The 19,242-nt window shown below is 40.5% G+C and overlaps 1 protein-coding gene and 1 long non-coding RNA gene across 2 annotated transcripts; one reads left to right on the top strand and one right to left on the bottom strand.

Annotated features, from left to right (window-relative positions):
- The first annotated feature begins 386 nt into the window (after positions 1-386).
- TNFRSF11B (TNF receptor superfamily member 11b) lies at positions 387-18,171 on the top strand. The gene is made up of 5 exons (XM_064395327.1): positions 387-1,233; positions 10,457-10,826; positions 14,205-14,399; positions 14,793-15,017; positions 16,106-18,171. Exons 1-5 carry the CDS (start codon positions 517-519, stop codon positions 16,492-16,494), a joined length of 1,896 nt encoding a protein of 631 aa, XP_064251397.1. The 5' UTR covers positions 387-516; the 3' UTR covers positions 16,495-18,171.
- On the bottom strand, positions 12,020-14,636 carry LOC135284124 (uncharacterized). The gene is made up of 2 exons (XR_010349619.1): positions 14,010-14,636; positions 12,020-13,198 (listed from the first exon to the last, which is right to left on the bottom strand). It is a non-coding gene; the product is annotated as an uncharacterized LOC135284124 (long non-coding RNA).
- Positions 18,172-19,242: the final 1,071 nt, after the last annotated feature.

Genomic DNA, 19,242 nt, shown 5'->3' with positions numbered 1-19,242 from the left:
CCTTGAAGATGATGGTTTCCACACAGGGTAGCTGAATTTTTATGAAACAATATGCAGGCTTTTTCCACCTAACTCTTGCCAATCCTGCTCAGCCTTGTGGCTCAAAGGGGAGAAACTGCACAGGCCAGTGCCAACAGGGGCCCCAGTTTCAAATGCTCAAGGGCTGGCATATCCAGAGCTGAGGTTTTGGTCTGGCCTGCGAAAAGGCAGAAAAAACCATCTGTGAAATCTGGAGGCACATCAGGTTTGGCTCCTTCCCCAGGATCCCACAGGCTCCCATAATCCTTTAGAGCTATCTGCAGGTTGGGAAAATAAATCCTTTCTCTGCACCTTTCCTGTGCTCCACACCTGGCACACACAGCTTCCCCGGGGCTTCCACGGAGGCCTCGGAGCAATCCGGGAAGCACGAGCAGCAGCGTTTGATCCTTACGGCTTTAAAAAAATGCCCTTTTCTAACTTAAACTGGGGAGAAGGAAGAACAGCGCCCTGAGCGGGACTTCTCCCTCGGGCAGGGGCATGCCGAAGACACGACAGTCTCTGGGAAAGCACAGCAAGAGCCCCGCGCCGCCGCCCGGCCGGGCCTCTCCCGGGCCCAGCCCCCGGGGCCGCTGCAGGCCGGCGGCGCCTCGGCGGGCGGCGGGCGCCGTGCCTCGCATTCCTGCCTCAGCAGGGAAGGGCAGCGAACGGGGACCCTCCTTCTCCTCAGCTTCCCCGCCCTGGCCTTCGCTTCCAGCCTGCCCCGCTGCTGGGAGCCCCCGGGGAGCCGAGCCAAGGGACCGGAGCCTCTCCCCCGGCCCCGCTGCAGAGCGGAGCGCCGGGCGGCACAGCCAGCCAGCCAGACAGGGAGCAATTAAACCCTCCCCTGGCCAGCCCCCGACACTCCCTCCTGCAGTTTCCAGTCTGTGGTTACGGCGCTCAAAGGGTTCCATTAAGTCACCAAGTTTTACAGGTTCCTTAAAAAAAAAAAAAAAAAAAGAAAGAAAAAAAAAAAAGAGGGGGGTGGGGGGAGGTGAGGGGGAGTGCGCGAGAGAAAAGTTTGGTCATGGCAGGGAATGTGTGATCAAAGCTGAGCCCAAGCTTCCTGTTACACCGGGACTATATATATATCGTGTCTTTAATGTTGGGAATGTAAGCAGCTGCCGGAGCCTGGCGCTGACTCTCTGCCTGATTCCCAGCGCGCTGAGGTTTCGTGCACCGACCACAATGAACAAGTTCCTGTGCTGCACGCTTGTGGTGAGTCCCTTCGCAGAGGCAGACAGCTCTAGGATGCACTGCAGACATCAGGCTGCAGAGACACACGGCTTTTCTTCTGGGGCTTTTGTTTTGGGTTTGGGGTTTTTGGGGGGGTTGGTTGTTTGTTTGTTTGTGGGTTGCTTTGTCTTCTCTCCGTTTTCTTGGTAAACCCATTTTGTTCCATCTCTCCAAACTTTCCCGGTGAGTTTGGAGTGTGATGGACACGTTCAGCTCCAGGGAGACAGCAGGGATTTTCATCCCATTCTCAAGGTAGTGGCATGATTTGCTTTTATTTTGCTTTTTTTTTCTGACTTCCTCCCTCCTTTTGTAAGGCCTCATCATACTGGTCTGGAGCAAAACCCTGTATCGAGTAATGAATTTAGAAACTGTAGGCTGGAATGTTTGTTTCTGATTTACAAAAGCTCCATCCCTCCCTGCCCCTAATCTCTGCTGCAGTGGCACTCTCAGGGACTGGGTTGGCTTTCTTAGCCAGGAAAACCACTGTGAACTCCACAAAAAACCCCCACAAGTGCTTGGTTCTTGTCTTGGCTTAGAAAATTCAGCTTCATATGCGAGAAGGTGATGAATTAGTAGCTGTGTCAGTAGCTATTACAGAAGAAGTTGGGTTATTAAATCTGGTGTAAGCCTCTGCTTTAATAAGTTTTTGTTTACTTGGTGATTTAGTAAGATGCTTCCAGATGCAAATTTAGAGATGTTAGCAGTGCAGTAAATCTTTCAAAATGTTATTTAATCCATTTAGTCGTATGGAATTGTATATGAGTTCAGTTTAATTAAAACCTGCCTACAGACAGATCCTGTGTAACATCTATTTGGAGGCTCTTCATCTTTTGCATAAGGAAACTTTCAAAGAAAAACATTAAAAAATAATATTCAAAGCAGGCTCTGGCCAGCACATTAACTTGCTTCTGGGTTGTTTTGGTGAACACAACGGCATTAATGTTGTGGCAGAGCATTAGAACTGAGATCCATTTATTCTGAAAGCTTTTTATAAATGCAACGAGATTTCCAGGATTTGATGAGTAATGCGTGTTTATTACTCTCTGTACAACTTTCTGAAAGAGCTTTTGAGAAGGAAACCCAAAGTAATTAATGGTGCACGGGAAGTAAAATTTGTCAGGCTTGTGGTCGGCAGATTGAAACGCAGGACAACTTTTTCATCCCATGTCTGATGTTGTGCCTGCTTTGTCAATATGAAATCACAGGAAGTTAATCTGGGAATTTCAGGAATATCTGGTTATCAACCTGGCTTCTTATCTGTGGCTGTCGTAAAATAATCACATCAGGATTTTGATTTTGATTAAATGCAATGTGCCTGTTCATGTTCTCCCACAAAGTAATAGCATTTGGTGAAGTTCAGCATAATCCTCTGGCAGATGAGTCTTGGAGCTGAAATACTTTGTGGCAGTACATAGCAAAGAGATCATAATTCAACTGCATTATTCTTATTATTGTTATTATTATTCCATTTATTTTAAATTATTGTGAAATTTAAGTAAAATTAGTGATATTTAAGTACTGTCAGATGTGCTAGAGCTCAGAAAAGTAGCTTTAGTATCTGTTTTTAGGAGGTACAACAACCCTTTTAGGAGGTACAACTATACATCAAAGTTCTGTGTGTCTGGCTCACATACCTCCGAACCTAGTTTGGAGACATTGTATCTGGGGCATGATGTACTTTCAGCCTTGGCCTCTTTGCTGAGGTTTCAGAAAGGTTATACCTGATGTGGTGGTGCGCTCATGTTTCTGCTGTTTCCTTGGAACACTAAAGCTGCTTACAAACATTATGAAATTGGACTGAATGGAAAGAAATTCCCCAGAGCTGAATCTCATTACTTGTCACGTAACTATCTTGACCCTTATACTTGACCTTTCTCTATTTTGGATCTCTGGGCACATGTGACATTCTTTTTCTGGCCTGCCTGTTGGGTTTGCTGTGTGTAGGCAGCAGTGGCTTTGCAGCCTGTGAGGGTAGGAGTTATCTTTCTGTCTGACTTTCTTTCTGTCTGCATGTCTGCATGTGTCTTGGTTAAAAATAAAACACTAAGGTTACCAGAAGAATTTTAAAAAGATATTGTCACAATTGAAGTTACACCCACTGTTCAAATCTCATGGAAAACTTAATTTTGTTTCCTCTGAAAAAACACCTGTTTGCACATAGTACTGGACATACATCCTCTAGCTAGCAGTCAGCTGTTAGTAATTCTGTCAGTGCAAAGGCAGGCTGTTCTTGCAGTGGGAACATCCCAGGCTTGGGTTAGCTCTAAATCTTGCTGTCACTCTGGTGAATAACATTCCAAAATGTAAGACACATATTTTGGAGAGTTATCTGGTTAGTTTTCCCTGCTTTCTCCCTCTCTACAGGTTTCAAGGCAAATGTAACTCATATGAATGAAGACTTTCAATTTAGCACTTCTTTGATAAGATGTAAAACTGCTCTTCATCTGAATGTCATTTCCTACCACTGAAAGTGAAGCAGTAGTTTAGACCCCTAAATTGCTTTGTGAATGGCAACTAATGGTGTCTCAAAAGGTCTCTACAAGACTTGGCTTTTTGACATGTTGCTTTACTGCCAGAGAAATGAAGACAGTGTTTCATAGCCTCAGTTTTGAATACGGGTCACTCAGGAGAGTCCTTATGTTGAACTTCTTATGTAAAAGAGGAGCCTCCACTTCATGAAGTGTCTTCCAAACAAAAATAGATCCTGTTATGTCCAAAGTGAGTGGATTACAATGAAGCAGTTGGTAGAATGGTAGAAGAGCTTTGTAAGCTGAACTGAAAGCAGTGAAGATGACTCCATGTCAGATTTCATTGTGTACCTGGCACTTGGCTGTGGTCTGCAGAAAGCTCCTTTGTCTGGGCAGTGCTCTCGCGGGCCTGCAGCAGCCCAGGGGTCAGCAGTGCTGCAGAGCTGCTGGCCCAGAGAGGTCAAATGTGGTGATTGCATGGGCCTCCAGAACAGCAAGATGAGATGGATGAGAGCTTGATGGGAGTAATTTTTCCCAGGACAGCAAGTATTTTACAATGGTGATTTTCAATAGGTGGATGTGGGTCTGGTCCAGCATGGCATTGTCACATACTAGATCTGAGATACATACTATTGATGAGGAGGATCTTTATAATATCAGCCAGTGCTATATTTTGCCAGTGCATGATTGCAGTGAGGAATTTTGCCTAAGGGCTGAGGATATGTGAAAACCTCCTGCCATTGCTTTGTCCAAATATTTTGTATAGAAGGCAAAGTAGGAGAGTTGTGAGGTTTTACTTTGAACCCAATGCAAACACTGGGAGCAATCTGACAGATGTCTTGAATGATTATTTATCACACAAGAAAATATGCTTTGGAATACTTGTGGAATGCGAAACAGAAACAGATTTATCTTTCTCAGCAAATTAAACATTCTCCTTTGGTCTACAACCCAAAACCACAAAGCCAAGCTATATAATAATATTTTCATATGCTGAAAAGCCACTCTCTTTTCTGCCACAAAGCAGTGATTTAAAAGGATGATGCTTGAAGGAGTTTTACTTCTTGTGCTTTGTCTTCTAGTTCATTTTAACTCAACAAGAGGAATCAAGCAGCTCTTTGCCTTACATTTGAAGATGAAAGAAAAGGGCGTGTTTTTTTTTTTTTTTCCCAAGATCTGAAATGAAATTTTACAATCACATTATTTCTCTTTCAAAAGCGTCTTCTAAGGAATCAAACAAATGGACTGCACAGGCCTTTTATGTATATGCTGACATAAGGATGGTATGGAGAAATATAGCTTCAGGCCTAATGTGCTGAGTGACAGTGAAAGAACTGCTGTCTAACCTTGGGTAAATCATCTTGATTGAGTTCTCAGTATTTACTTGCATCACACTGACTTACAGTCAACTTATATTTCAGTATTTACAGTTAATCCCAATTCCTCACACTGAGACAGCCATCCTGAGAGGTGCCCAGGATTCACCCCAGGGATGTGGAGGAAGACTGAGTTCTTCAGTCTTTTTAGAAGTCAGCCTATGACACCAGAACTCCATTTCACCCAACAGGTTGTTAGATGTAGTTAATTACACTTGGTTTTGTTCTGTTTTTTTTTTTTTTTTTTTTTTTTTTTTCTGTAACAATTTTGTTATTGATAGCATTTCATACTCATAGAACAAAAAATCCCCTAACCTTCAGGGTTGTTTTTTTTTAAAAATTGAGCCTTGCATTTTATTAGCCCTAGAAAAACTGTTTACAAATGAATCACACTAACAATTAATTTGTCAAGATGAAAAAGATACTGAGCATTATTTTCTTCCCTTAGTGCTGGCATATAAAGAATTGGCTGATGGTTTAAAACTGAAAGAAAGTGCCTGGATCTCTTCAGTCCATTTGCCATCTCTTCCAGGAAACTAAATGTTGTATTTGCTTTCAGAGAGGCACTGAGAGCTATATTTAGGACACATGGGTTTCTTACACCTGCTTCTCAGTGAAAGGCTGTTTCTTCCTCTGACAAGAGAATTCCCTTTTCATTTTCCAGTATTATCCTTTAGTGGAGAATGTTATTCTTTCTGAGTTCACTGTCTATCTGTACTGAATCCATGGCTTCTCTTGTGACTTGCCAAGCTATTGAAAAAGTCCAGATCCTCTCCAAGAAGCTCTCAATTTCCTTCTAAACTTTCTCTGTACCGCTTCCTAGTGAATTAACCTTTCCTAAACAAGGATGAAGAGAACTTTACACAATCTTCTAAATAACAAATCCATTAATTTGGGTGTGTGTAGCACTGGTGGATGGCAGCTTTGGTTTCAGAAGGGTTGTAGGATGAACATACTCATTGTCCCTACTTCTGATTCCAGTTGACTGAAGCCAGACTTGTAATTTCTTCCTTCTTTCAAATTAGCACGATACCTTTTCCAGCAAGAGTGAAACAGGCCAGGCATGTTTATGGAAGAAATCTTGCTTTCTATGAAGCTTTTAGGGAGACCACTGTTCAAAACTAGCAAGTTCTGATCATGGCACTTTCCAAATAGTGCTTAGTGAATAGAAGACATTGAGGTGCTTAGTATATAGATCACCTTTCAATATGGACATTCAGATCAATCAGAGGTTTTGTGTAGTTATCAAGTTGGTCATAGCATAGTTTGGGAGAGGAAATGTCAGGTAGGACTTAAAATACATTTAAATGCCATTTTAATTTGTCTTAGGAACATGCTTTTGAAGGGCCTCTCCTGATCGTCTTTATTTACTGTATTTTAGTTTCTGTATCAGAGCAGCCCTGGAGTGCACAAAGTGGATTTACCAAAGTAAACTGAACTGATGAAAGCAAATCTAGAGATGGACCCCAGAGACACACCAGATGCACTATAACCACTAATGCATGCTTGTCCATGAGAGCAGATTGAAGTTAGTCCAAAATATCCCCTCAGAATAATACATAATGTGGATGTCAGGTGCTCAGCACCATCTGTTTTGCTCTGCAAATCTGCTGTAACAGGTGATGCAAATTCCTAATGTAAGCACAAACTCAGTGTGTGTTAGGCCAGGAAAAAGGACAATTCAGTGATGTTCCCCTCCAGCTTATTCTGTGTACTGGGGGACAAAAGAGTCTTTTCATTCTGTTTGTGCCAAGTTGCTGCAGTAAAACTAGTGAAAATTATATTTCATTATCTTCCAGCATTACTACTAAATTCTTGCAAAACATTTGAAAAATAGATTGACTTTACTTTGGCACTTGATGTAGGCTTAAGTGAGATGTTATCACGTCTCACTTGCAGGTTGCATATCAATATTAAGAATACTCAGTTGTGCTATGTGTTTTTGGACTGCATAGAAGACAATTTTGCAGATCTTTTTTGTTAAGTATTGTCAAGTCACCTACAGTAGTCTTATGAAGTGTGGTATTGGGGATTGAGGTCTAGAAATGTACTTAACAACATACTAATGGATATATTTAATCTAAAAATAACCCAGAAAAAATGCCCTAAAAAGACCCATATGCTGTTTATGGCAGTGGTTGATATCTGATGCATAGAAGAGATGGAAGAAAAGGACAGAACAATATCACTGTTTTTGTGAATTCAGTTTTTGATTTGGATTTCTTGATCAACAGGTGATGTTTTTGTTTAATAGTCCTTTATTATTTTCATCCATGACTATGTCAGGAATGATCTTGAACCCGACTGTTTGCAATCTCCTGTGGCAGTGAGTTGCTCAGCTCCCTGTGCCAATGGCTCACAGTATTCAAACAGTAATAACGGCGATCTAGGTCCGTGTTGAAAATTATGTGTAAAATGCTCTGGTAAAATTCTGAGATATTCATTGCATATCTCCAGTTTGACTGATGAATCTTTTTGTCATAATATTTTGCTAAGTAAAATGGTTGGTTTCTGCATACATATGGCTCAGCCACTGATCAGTGCATTACTGCAGCTACATAATGTGTGTTTCTGGGAAAGAAAGGGAAAACAAGTGTGATGTGCTTTTCTTTTAAAAGCACAAAGAAGAAAATCAAATGGGAGGACTGATTGCTCTTTTAGTGATGCTGATTTATTTATCCTATTATTATGGGGTTTGGTTCTGCTCATTTAGATTAATAATATTCTATTTGCCATTATTAGTTTATAGTTATTGGTTCTTCCAAGGACAAAACTGTGTATGTCTGTATGTTCAAGTATTGTTTTGCTCAATTTTTAAAATCAATTCCTCTCAAATTGTGTTGAAATATTTTCAATTTTTATTGGCTTGTTTCCCACAGCCGTAGGTTCTTCAGGGAGCAGGTGCCTCCATTTTTCCCTACAAATCCCTATGCTTTCATATTCTGATTATTGAATTCTAATTAATTTTAATGCTGAATCATCCTCTGCAGCAAAACTCTTTATTTGCCTCATACAGCTTAAATAGTTGAGTAAGGAAAATAGATAAAATCTTGTTATTCTTGCTCCTACATGTTGCAGAGTAGAGTTAACAGTTATGAAATTATTCACCTACCTGTTCCTTACCTGAAAATGTGTCACCATGGGCAGAGGCACAGCCCAGAGGAGCAGATTCTACAGCAGTGGCAGCTCTGGATTTTGTGGGGAGCTGTGCACTGCAGAGCAGGACTGCTGATGTTTCTGCACAAGGACATGCTGCCCATGTGACTGTCCCTAATAATTTTCAGTGTCAGATTTTCACCTCTGTTGGGAATTGTCTTGGGTTTGAACAGATATCTGTGTGAAGTGTGTCTTTGTAGTGCCTGTTCCACATGTTGTAGTCAGATATGTTCTGTGAAGGGAATGCTTGTGTCTGTGCAAGTCTTGGACTCTGGGATGCTGTATTATCCATTCCTGAATTAAAACCATAGAAGAAAACTTCACTGTTCACCTCCACAATTAATGAGATTACCAGGACTTCCTTATTACTAGAGTAATAGAAGAGTCATAGCTGTAGATTTACCAAGGGTGGGGGCATTTTTCCTCAATGTGAAGCCACTCACTATTAAAAAATGTGCTGCACCCTCTTTGTTAAATAGATTCACATAAAACAGATCCAGTCATTTAAGAAAAATGGAGTTGTTCATCAAACTTCAAAGACTAATAAGGAATTTCTCACAGTGAAATGTATTGTGCATTGAGACTGCAAGAAAAGTGAGATCTCCACCTCTAGAAATCAGATAAGTTATCAGTCAAGGGTATTATTAGTGAAGGGTAGCTGCAAGAGGCTGTAGGGAATATCCATCCTATCTGCATTTCCTCAGCCCACGTATAGCTGTATGAAAAGCGGATTCATAGATGTGCAACAGGAGAATGCATTTAAGAGTATTTGCTTAAGCAATAGGAGTTCCTAAGTTAAGCATCTCACACTGCTTGTAGTTTACTCTGAATTGTGTTAATGCAGATGAAGTTGCATTATTGTCCTTTCCAAACTTAATAAGACTATGGCTTTAGAAGTTCCATGATGTGGCAGAAGTGAGGCCCTTCAACGAAGCATCTCAAGAAAATACAGACTTTAAAACAAAAAGTTAATTCCATTTTTACTTTGGGGACATTTAGAAAAGAGGAAATACATTTTTGAAATTGAATTGGCAGCTCTGTGTTAGCTGACAAGGGTTAAAATAGCAATAAAGACAAGTCAGTTAGATCTATAATTTTATTGGATACACTGAAAAAATATCTTAAGTCAGATCCAGTTTACTTCATCTTTATAAAATAATGTACAAGTTTTGGAAGAGAAGTGGCACATGCAGCCATGCATGCAGGGCTGGGACAGAGCTGGGTTATCAGTGAGGAGAGTGAGCTGTTGGCAGACCCTGTGGGGATCAGGGTGGTTCTCAAGAGTTATTTTTGTGATAGACTGACGGAATCACAGAACCAAATTTTCAATTATAAGACCAAAACCAAAGGGAGATGGAGGTTGTTTCTGCAGCAAGGCAGGCTGTCTCTGATCACCAGGTCCCCAGTCACACCAGCAAAGCTGGTTTGATTGTAGGAAGCAGCAGGACTCTAGCTGTCATGGCATGAACCAACTTTTCACGACAGCTGTGAGCCTGTGGTTTTAGGTAGGAAATAAAAGCATTGGCCTGGTCTCTTCCAGCTCATGCAGTTGAGTCCTTAATGTGCCCTTCGTACCCTGCATCATTCTTTACCCTTGTCTCAAGCTGTGTCTTCTCGTTTGATGTAGCTGCCACATTACATCCCAAAAGCTTCTGCATATCAGTGCATAATTGAATGGAAGGCGTTAAAAAGTAACCTCTATTGTTCTAGCCATTAATTTCTGTAAAAAATAGCGTAAGGAATCATCTTTAAGGGTATCTGTGGTGATGGTGCACTACACTGATCATATTCATATGCTCAGGCACAATTTCTTTTGCATCTGAAGTACTCAATACTTAATAACACAAAGGTGTATAATCCCCACCTTTGCTGTGCATTGGACAAATTCCCTGGTGCCAGGCAGTGAAAGGTCGTTGCCCGGTGATATTAAAAGGGTGTAAATTGGAGAAGAATAGTATCTACACCTATGGAAGGAATCACTTCGGTCGGGAAGCTTTGCTAGATAAGATCCTAAAACTTTCCCATTCTAAGACAGACATGGGAGAGCCTGGAAGCTTGCCGGTATCTCAGAAATTTCTAATGCAAATATTTGTTTGAAGATAGTGACATGAGTAGACTCATAAACTCCTTGAAGCGCAGGTTTTCTTCTGACCACGGTGCTCCCCGGAACTAAAAGGAAGCGATGTTTTATTTTCCTGTTGCTAGCTCTTGGACATTTCCGTCAAGTGGACCTTCCAGGAAGACTCTCCCCCCAAGTACCTCCATTACGACCCAGGGACATCTCGCCAGCTGCTGTGTGACCAGTGTCCTCCCGGGAGCTACGTGCAGCGGCACTGCAGCGCCGGCAGCCCCACGCAGTGCGCGCCGTGCCCGGCTCACTACTACGCCGACGAGTGGAACAGCAACGAGGAGTGCCAGTACTGCAGCGCCGTCTGCAAGGAGCTGCAGTTCGTCAGGCAGGAGTGCTCCAGCACGCAGAACCGCGTCTGCGAGTGCGTCCCGGGCAGGTACCTGGAGCTCGAGTTCTGCTTGAGGCACACGGAGTGTCCGCCCGGCTCCGGGGTTGCCCAGGCAGGTGGGTCCCGCTCCTCCATAGGCACAGATGTAATCTGAGCTCTGCAGCACGGCCACGACTCGTGGCAGTCACAAGATTAGGACAGAGGCTTGTCCAGATGAAATTGCAGGACAGTAAATTGTAATGCCAATTGAACTTGTTCTAATCTGCATCATTTGGACCGTAGCCAAAGGAAGGTTTCTCAGTGGAATACCCTGCTCCTGCTGCAACATATAACTTAATGGCAGTAGCAAATGTAGCAAATTGCACTCTAATGAGAAACATGATGGATTGCCTCTTTTAAAGGAACATTATCTGGAATGTAGTATTTGTGTGTGTGATAAATAATAATGGTTTTCATTTTGAAATCTGCTGTTTCAAGCAACTGTATATCTTGACAAACACCAGGAGCGCTACATGTTTGACACCAAGTATATAATTATAACAACATTAATATAGCTCTAGTGTCACTGCAATATGTGGTAATAATTAATTATCAGCATCCTAAGTGGAATTTTCCTTTCTTAGGGAAACTGTTACTATTATCAAGCAAACAACCATTTCTTTGTCAAGCAGGCTGGCACAGTGCTGAAAGTCTGGCGGGAATATAGAGCAAAGCAGCACTTTTCAGTGGAGTGTATTCTTCATTTAAGACAACATAAATTGTTAAACCAATAATTTGTTCTTCCCTTAGAACCAAATACATAATTTATTGTTTGGCAAATGCCGTGGCCCAGTTTAGCTCCAATATTTAACACAACCTGAAAGAATTGTAAATTGTCATTGTACCAGAGCTTGATAACTGTCTGGAGAAGAGCACTGAGGAAGGAAATGCAGAAAATCCGAGTGTCTCAGACACCCACAGGCAGAATGATTTCCCTAGGAATGATGTACCTGCAGTGAGAAACACTAGGGCTGGCCTGTGTACTTCAGTGCTGGTGAATGACAGGCTGGGAGTCCTTTTCTGTGTTAGGAACCTCTCACTGGAAAGCAGCTTTGGTGGAAGGAGAAATGTCGCTGCTGTAGCTGCTCACTGCTCCTTGAGTAACTGGTTAGTGAAGTTTTACCCTGATTCCCTTCCACTGTTAAGCATTTCCACCTGGCAATTACCACATTTCCATATTGTAAACCTTCATTAACCTAAACTATTATACCCAGGGGCTTGGGTTAATGAGCTTCCACTGTATCTCGGCAGCAAGTCAAAAGGGGGCAGAAACAAAATCCTCAGAAAGACTTTGGGAGGTGAACAAAGTATAAATTGTCTGAGCAACTAGCCTGCTGCATGTCTCTGAGCATGGTGAAATATGGCAGACAAATTTCAATCCCTCAGATCAGAATGAAGCAAACTTTTAAAGAAGGTAAAATGTTGACTTTTGTAATATCTTGAAAAGTTAGTTTCCAAAAGATCATCAGATTGAACCAGCTAAACCCAAGCAGACCTCAAAAATGAATGAAAACATTGTAAAAATAATTGCATCCCCCTGTGTCAATCGTTAATTTTTGAGGTGAGGCAACAACTAAGAGTTTAATAAGCATGTACTGCACTGTGTTACTGCTTTTTGCCATATGATAGCCTTGAACTTTATAATGATGCAAATTCGGGTGAAATAAAACCTAAGAGCAGAAAAATACGATTTGACTCCCACACAGGAAGATGGTGCGGTCCAGTGCCTCATTTAAGGCTTAAAGCATTAGAGATCTGTTTCCCTGGTGCCCATTGCTCATGATTTCATTGGGATATCACCTTCCTTTGTAGTCCCTTTTTGTGAGTGAGCATTAAGGCTTTGTTCCTTTGTGCCGCGGCCGGCAGGGCTTGGAGCAGCACCGCGCTGGGAAAGCAGCGCTGCTCTGTCTCCCGGTGGCGGCTGCCGCTTCCCTGGGAAGAATGGGGGATTCCAGGGGAGTTGGAGGGAGTGGCAGAAGGGCAGGCAGACAGCGGCAATTCGTGCCCTTAACAAGAGTGGCGAAATAGACAATGAAGACGGTGGCACGGCTGGAGGGTGACTTTATGCTCCGTCCTGAGAACACGGACGCATCACACGGTATATTCCTCCCTTGTGCTGCAAAGATTACGCAGCAAGCTCTGGGCAGAACGATGCAGCATTTGCAGGAGCACTCCTTTCTCCACCTCCTTGCTGCCGGCACACAGGAGCAGCGTGTCTGCGGCAGGGAAAGTCGCTCCTGAGGCCGGCTGAGCGCTGTGCCAGCCCCGGGCTGCAGGCTGGACAGAGAGCGGCACAGCCTTTGGGAGGGGCTGGCACGCACAGGGTCTCTGGCAACTATAAATCCTTCCTTTTCACTCCTTGGCTGATGGAGTGCTAGGTCAGGTTGTATGCAAGCGCCCTTCTTGATTTCACAGCTGATTGGGAACTTGAGATGCGTACTCTTTTTCTCTAAGGATTTCCCAAAATAAAGAAAAGATTACGAAAAAGCTAACATTAAAATTAACATCCACATGTAAATACTTTAAAAATACACTAGATGGAGGTATTTTCTTATTCAAATATAGTTTCCAATTTTTTCAAATAAATTTTAAGCATGTGCTTAAGTTCATGTTCAAAAATGCAGTATTAGATACCAGACTTCAGGCACTTGTTAAATGTTGGATGAATAAGGATGAATTAGGAGTGAGTATACAGCAGTTATTGGTGCTGTTACTTTCCTGCCACTGGTGGTTAGACTGCATAGTTTCAGATTTCATGGATTCATTTTTTTACTCTTTGTAAATGTGCTAGAACCATATGTTGTCATTCTGTTGTTATATCATATATTTAATTCTGAAGTAAAACTATGCATTTTAAATCACCAAGCAAAACATGTATGTCTATTAAATATTATTTTTTTAATATTGGACACTGTTTTCTTTGCTTTTAATAATGCTTTATTCAAGCCCCCAAAAAAATTTCAAAACTGTTGTCTTTAGTTGATATTGAGTTGGATTGTATTTTTATCTAGAACTGAAGTAACCAGTTCAAGTAAGGTTCTGGGCAGTTATTACAGAGTGAAATTCAGAACCCATTTTTTCCTACTTATTTACTTTACAGAATATTTGTATAGTTGAAGGATGAAGATCAGACATGGTGTAATGTCTGAATAGACTCAAGTAATCAAGGTTTTAAAGATAATACTTTACTAAATTACTGATTTAATCAGTAATCACTGATTTTGAACTTGGTAACAAGCATATTTAAGAGTATTATTTACTGTATTTCATCAACAGGAACATCCTTCTTCTAAGGCATCTTCTGTCTCTTTTTCTTCCAAAGTCACTCCTTAATGAAAAGCAGAAGCATGACAGTTTAGAGAGGAATGTTTTTTTTGCTTTCTGTTTTCTTTCTAATTTTTTTTCCACAGTTGAGGTTATATGTAATTGGATGCATTGTTTTCTTGTTTCCACAGGTACCCCTGAGAGTGACACTGTATGTGAGAGATGTCCAGAGGGATTTTTCTCAAATGAAACCTCCTCCAAAGCAGCCTGTCTTAAGCACACAAACTGTAGTGCCTTGGGCTTCAAAATAGCTTTGAAAGGAAATGAGATTCGTGACAACATCTGTCAGGAAAATACAGATACGACACCTCAAAAATGTGGAATAGGTGTGTATCATATTAAGGAAGAGTGCTCTGAAAACATACCTTTAGTTATCGTTAAAATTAATTTACCAAAATGCAGGATAAAAACACTTAGCTTGTTAGCTCTTTGCCTGCTATGGTGATAGCCATAGTAGAATTTTAATTATTGTAGCTCAGACCAAAAAGAACTCAAATACAAAGAGAAACAGCACTACTTAGTCTGTTTTTAAAATACTCTTTCTTATCATTCTTGCTGCTTGGTTGTTGTTGTTTTTTGGGGGGGGGGGGGTTGTTTTTATTTTTTGTTTTGTTTTTGTTGTTGTTTGTTGGGTTTTTTTGTTTTGTTTTGTTTTGTTTTTTCTGAGACAAGCAAGGTAAGAGATCAGAACAATTGACATCTTCCCTTTCTCATTTCAGATGTTACCCTGTGTGAGGAGGCTATGTTCAGGTTTGCTGTTCCTACTCATGTCACACCTAACTGGCTGAACATACTAGCAGACAGCTTGCCTGGGACAAAGGTTAGCACAGAAAATATCGAAAGGATTAAACAAAGGCACAGCCCTCAAGAGCAGACCTTTCATCTTTTGAAACTATGGAAGCAGCAAAACAAAGAACAGGATATGGTCAAGAAAATTATCCAAGGTATCTGATTGTGATAGCAATTGCATTATAAAAACCCTTCTGAATGGCACTTAAAAAATTGCTTGGATCAAATACCCCCTGGGGATGTGCTGTGCTTGGAGAAGGGCCTGCAGGCCTTCACTGAGACACAGCGATGCTGTAAGCACAGAGAGGTCGAGGGCAGCAGGAACAGAATTCCACTTTTCCAGATCAATCAAGGACTGAATTCTTCCCAGAATTGTTGCCCACTTTGGAGAGTGTATTGTGCCATGACCAAGGTCCCCTTTTAAGACTGCAAAACATACAAATAATTTTTATCAAGTGAGGAAAGTGTTTCCCACTGTAATATCTGAGCAACCGAGGTTAGAGGGAGCTGGTTCCCTGCAGCTGAGAGTGCAATTTGTCTTCTGTAAAGTAGAGGTTCATATTTTGGACTGGGACATTTATCCACAGGGTGGGGGCACATGGGAGTGAGGAATACACAGACAGGCTTTTCCTTCTTTTTCCCTTCTGGTACCTCTTTGTCATGCTGATTCATTTGTTCATTTGATTTGGCTTTGTTTGTGCTGAATCTACCAAGACATGTTTCAAGGATGAAATAGTACTGCAGTATTAATAACAAAGTTTTTTACAGCAGTCAGGCCAACTCTTTTCATGTAAACCACTATCAACAACCACCACATTCAAATGACATTTTGTCTACTGAGAATAGATTTGAAAAATGCTGCAGAAATGGTTTTTTTACCCCTCTGCTGTTTAGTATGTATGCTTATGTCAGTCTGTGAAGTATCTAGAGTACTTCAAAATTTAAAATTACTATTTTAACAAATATTACTATTAAAAAATTTGCTATTTTAACAAATGCCTAGGCATTTCTGAAGAGAATGAGCTACATTTTTGTTCACTGGAAGCAAATGCTAAGAATCCTATCACATACACACAACATTTTACAGGATAGATGGGACCAAACAAGCAAAGATGAGAGAATTATTTGAAGCAAAGAAATTTGGAAAGCAAATTCATCTTAGAATTTTGGAAGGTTTTTTGCAGGCTACAGTAAAATTGTAATGTGCTGTACTTACCTCTCTTCTCTCTTTTGCTTTTGATAGATATTGATCTTTGCGAAAACAGTGTCCTAAAGCATGTTGGCCACCTGAACCTCACCTTTGAACATCTCAACATGCTGATGGCAAGCTTGCCAGGCAAGAAAGTAGGAAAAGAAGATGTTGAGCGCACAATGAAACTATGTCAGCCCACAGAGCAAGTTCTGAAGCTTCTCAATCTGTGGAGAATAAAGAATGGTGACCAAGACACCATTAAAGGTTTAATGTATGGACTGAAGCACTTGAAAATGTACCACTTTCCAAAACGAACCATCCAAAGCCTGAAGAAGGTGATAAAGTTTCTTCACAGATTTACAATGTACAGATTATACCAGAAACTCTTTTTAGAAATGGTAGGGAATGAACTTAAATCTGTGAAAGTAAGATGTGTCTAACTCAAGATATGTTTCTTTCTCCACTGACTATTCTTCCCTAATTACTGCCAGCAGTAATTAAACTGGAACGTTATTTCAATACATTTTGATTTACTATTTATAGAATGCCTGACTGGAATAGTTCTAAGTCTCCTGCAGTGGTTCTAAAGGTTTTTTTTTGCTCTTTTTTTTTTTTTTTCCTTTAATAAAAATCACTTTTGTAAAAGCTATTAACTGGATGGTAACACTAAGGGCCTGATTCTGCATTTTTGCACATTCAGAGTTGAAAAGTCCCACTATAGTCACTAGATGAGAAAGGAATGACAGACCAGGCTCTACTCCAGTATTTGCTATTTATATTCTTCAAGGAATAAACATTTTTGTTGTACATATTTATTAAGTTAAATGGATATGAGACTGAATTTTAGGAAGAGAATTGGAAAGCACACTGTATATTTTCTAGTTAAACAAATATGATTCCATATATTTTTCTGGCAAAATTTTGTAGCATACCCTAAGAGTTATCAATTTCTTTACATTTTGTATTTAAAAAATGTATTATTGCTTAGTATTATTTGTATAAGTTGTGGTATCTTTTGGTAAGGATGTTTTAATTTATCCAATGGTTTTAACTCAAATACGGTGAAAATATAGCTCAAGTGACCTGAATATTTAAATATTCTGTGAGGAAGTGAATGTACCATATTTAAGAAGCTGGATTTTTATATAGAATTTCATAATCTTATTTTATAAAGCAATTAAATTTTTCACTTTAGTTTTTGACTGGTGTTTTATTCTTGATTCTAAAGTAGGAACTAATTACAAAGACAGACTATGTGGATTTTGCACTTTATCATGGGCTTGGGTCTCTGCTATTCCCTGTCTGTTCTAGTAGTTAATATGTGAACCAAGTAAATATTGATCGGCACTGGATTTTCATGGTCACTGCAAAGGTGTAGAAGAAGCTACAAAAGTCTTAAAGGTTCCAGTCTAAAAGGCCCAGGTGGTTGTGATATGACTGATTACAACTCCACAGGCACATTTCGCCCAGCACCATTCTTGGCCCAGTGATGTTCTTGGAGAGCTCACAACCTTTGCCCTAACCACAGCTTGTAATTTCATGGAGCAAAGATGATGTATGGGCCTGACAGGCTTGGAAAACCTCACATATTGCCACTGTGTTTAAAGGAAGGGAGCACAGAGAGGTCAAATAAAAAATAGTAATTTACCATTTCCCTCAGCTACAGAATGAGGCACCTACAAAGCCTTGAGCCCCGTAAATGCAGAACAGAGAGAGGACATTACCAAAAGCTCACAATTTTAAGGACCAGTGGTCATTCACAATGCAAGCCAAAGGCTTTGATGGCTTCAGAGAAAGACTGTACTCATGGGTTTCTTTTTTCTTTCAACCATGTGAACAGAGTTTGAATATTCTACATATTCTTTTCCATTGTGTAAGGAAAGGAAATCCATAAGCATTTAGCCTTGTATGACAAATATTCCTCTATTACAGATGAGAGGATCTTAAGCAAAGAATCAGAAAGAGATTTCTGGTTGATACAATAGGTGTTCATCAGAATTGCTCTCCATATAGTGAATACAAATGGAACATGCTGATTTAAAATACTTGGGATTCCTTTTTCACTGAATTCTTACATCACTTTTTTATCAAAAGGAATAAAACCCTTTTAAATTTCACATGCTATTAACATCTCATTTATTGGTGTAACTGAGAAATGGTTCTGAACATGAAAAAATTCCTAGTTTTCTGTTGATTCATTTGGGATAATTTACGTACTTGTACAACAGAAAGTGGTTTTATATGTAATTAAAAGATTATAGCAACAGACTCTCAAATTTGCAAAACAGATACCAGATGTTTCCATGACTCTGACAGGTGTGGAGGTTTGGGGTGTTCTAGGTGTTAAAATGAGAATAATGATCTTGCTGGCAACAAAATGAAGATCACACACACCTTGAAAACAATATCATCTTAATCCTTTCTACATATGCAACAGTTTTGAAATTGATAGTAAGAGTTCCAGTATCAAGTAGCACTATAATTAAAAAAATTATCACAGAGATAGAGCCCTCTAGAGAAAAGCACAGTTGCCTCTTAGTACATGGGTTTTATTTTATACATTTATGCTTCTATTTTTCAAGTAGTTATACGTAACTCTCATGGCAAACAATGTAGTGTTTGTGGTCCCTCAGGAATGACAATAGTGAAGAAGGTGCTTGGAGCCAGAGCCTACAGTTTAAGCTGTAACTACCATGTGAACATGCTGTGCTTCACTACAGTAGCATAGCCTGCCATGGCCTGGACTGGATTTCCTGGGAAAGTTTAGCATTGAACTATAACCTGTGCCTTCAAAATAGGGTTTTTTCCGCTAAACACAAAGTTTAAACACATGCTTAATGAATTATACCTCTTAAAGCTGATTCAGTTAATCAGTTGCCCATGCTCAGGTAAATATTTCTCAGCCAGTTTGTGCCTCAGTTATGAATTCAGCTTCACTCAGCTGGAATGACTTGAACACATCCTGAGCAGGAGACTTTTAAACTGTATTCCCTTCCCCAAAGAGCCTCCAGCCCAAAATAGCCAAGACAAACAAAAGCAAGACCCAGGATAATGAGGGAGAGGGTGAGGCAAACAGAAAGTGGGAGGAAAGCTTGGAAAAAATGTGGGTTTGGGGGTGGTAGCTTGTTTTATAAGGAAGGCTGCAGGAGGAAGATGTGCAATGGGCATCAGGTAGGAGAGGAGTCCCT

The sequence above is a fragment of the Passer domesticus genome, chromosome 1 (genome assembly GCF_036417665.1).
Source record: "Passer domesticus isolate bPasDom1 chromosome 1, bPasDom1.hap1, whole genome shotgun sequence".
Lineage (NCBI taxonomy): Eukaryota > Metazoa > Chordata > Aves > Passeriformes > Passeridae > Passer > Passer domesticus.
This window is presented reverse-complemented; position numbering and strand designations above follow the sequence as displayed.

What these genes read in the sequence shown, in the direction of transcription:
- TNFRSF11B (XM_064395327.1), top strand. Translation starts at nt 517, where the DNA reads ATGCCGAAGACACGACAGTCTCTGGGAAAGCACAGCAAGAGCCCCGCG. An exon ending in ACCTCAAAAATGTGGAATAG is followed by an intron (nt 14,400 to 14,792) that starts GTGTGTATCATA and finishes TTCTCATTTCAG; the next exon opens with ATGTTACCCTGTGTGAGGAG. An exon ending in GGTCAAGAAAATTATCCAAG is followed by an intron (nt 15,018 to 16,105) that starts GTATCTGATTGT and finishes TGCTTTTGATAG; the next exon opens with ATATTGATCTTTGCGAAAAC.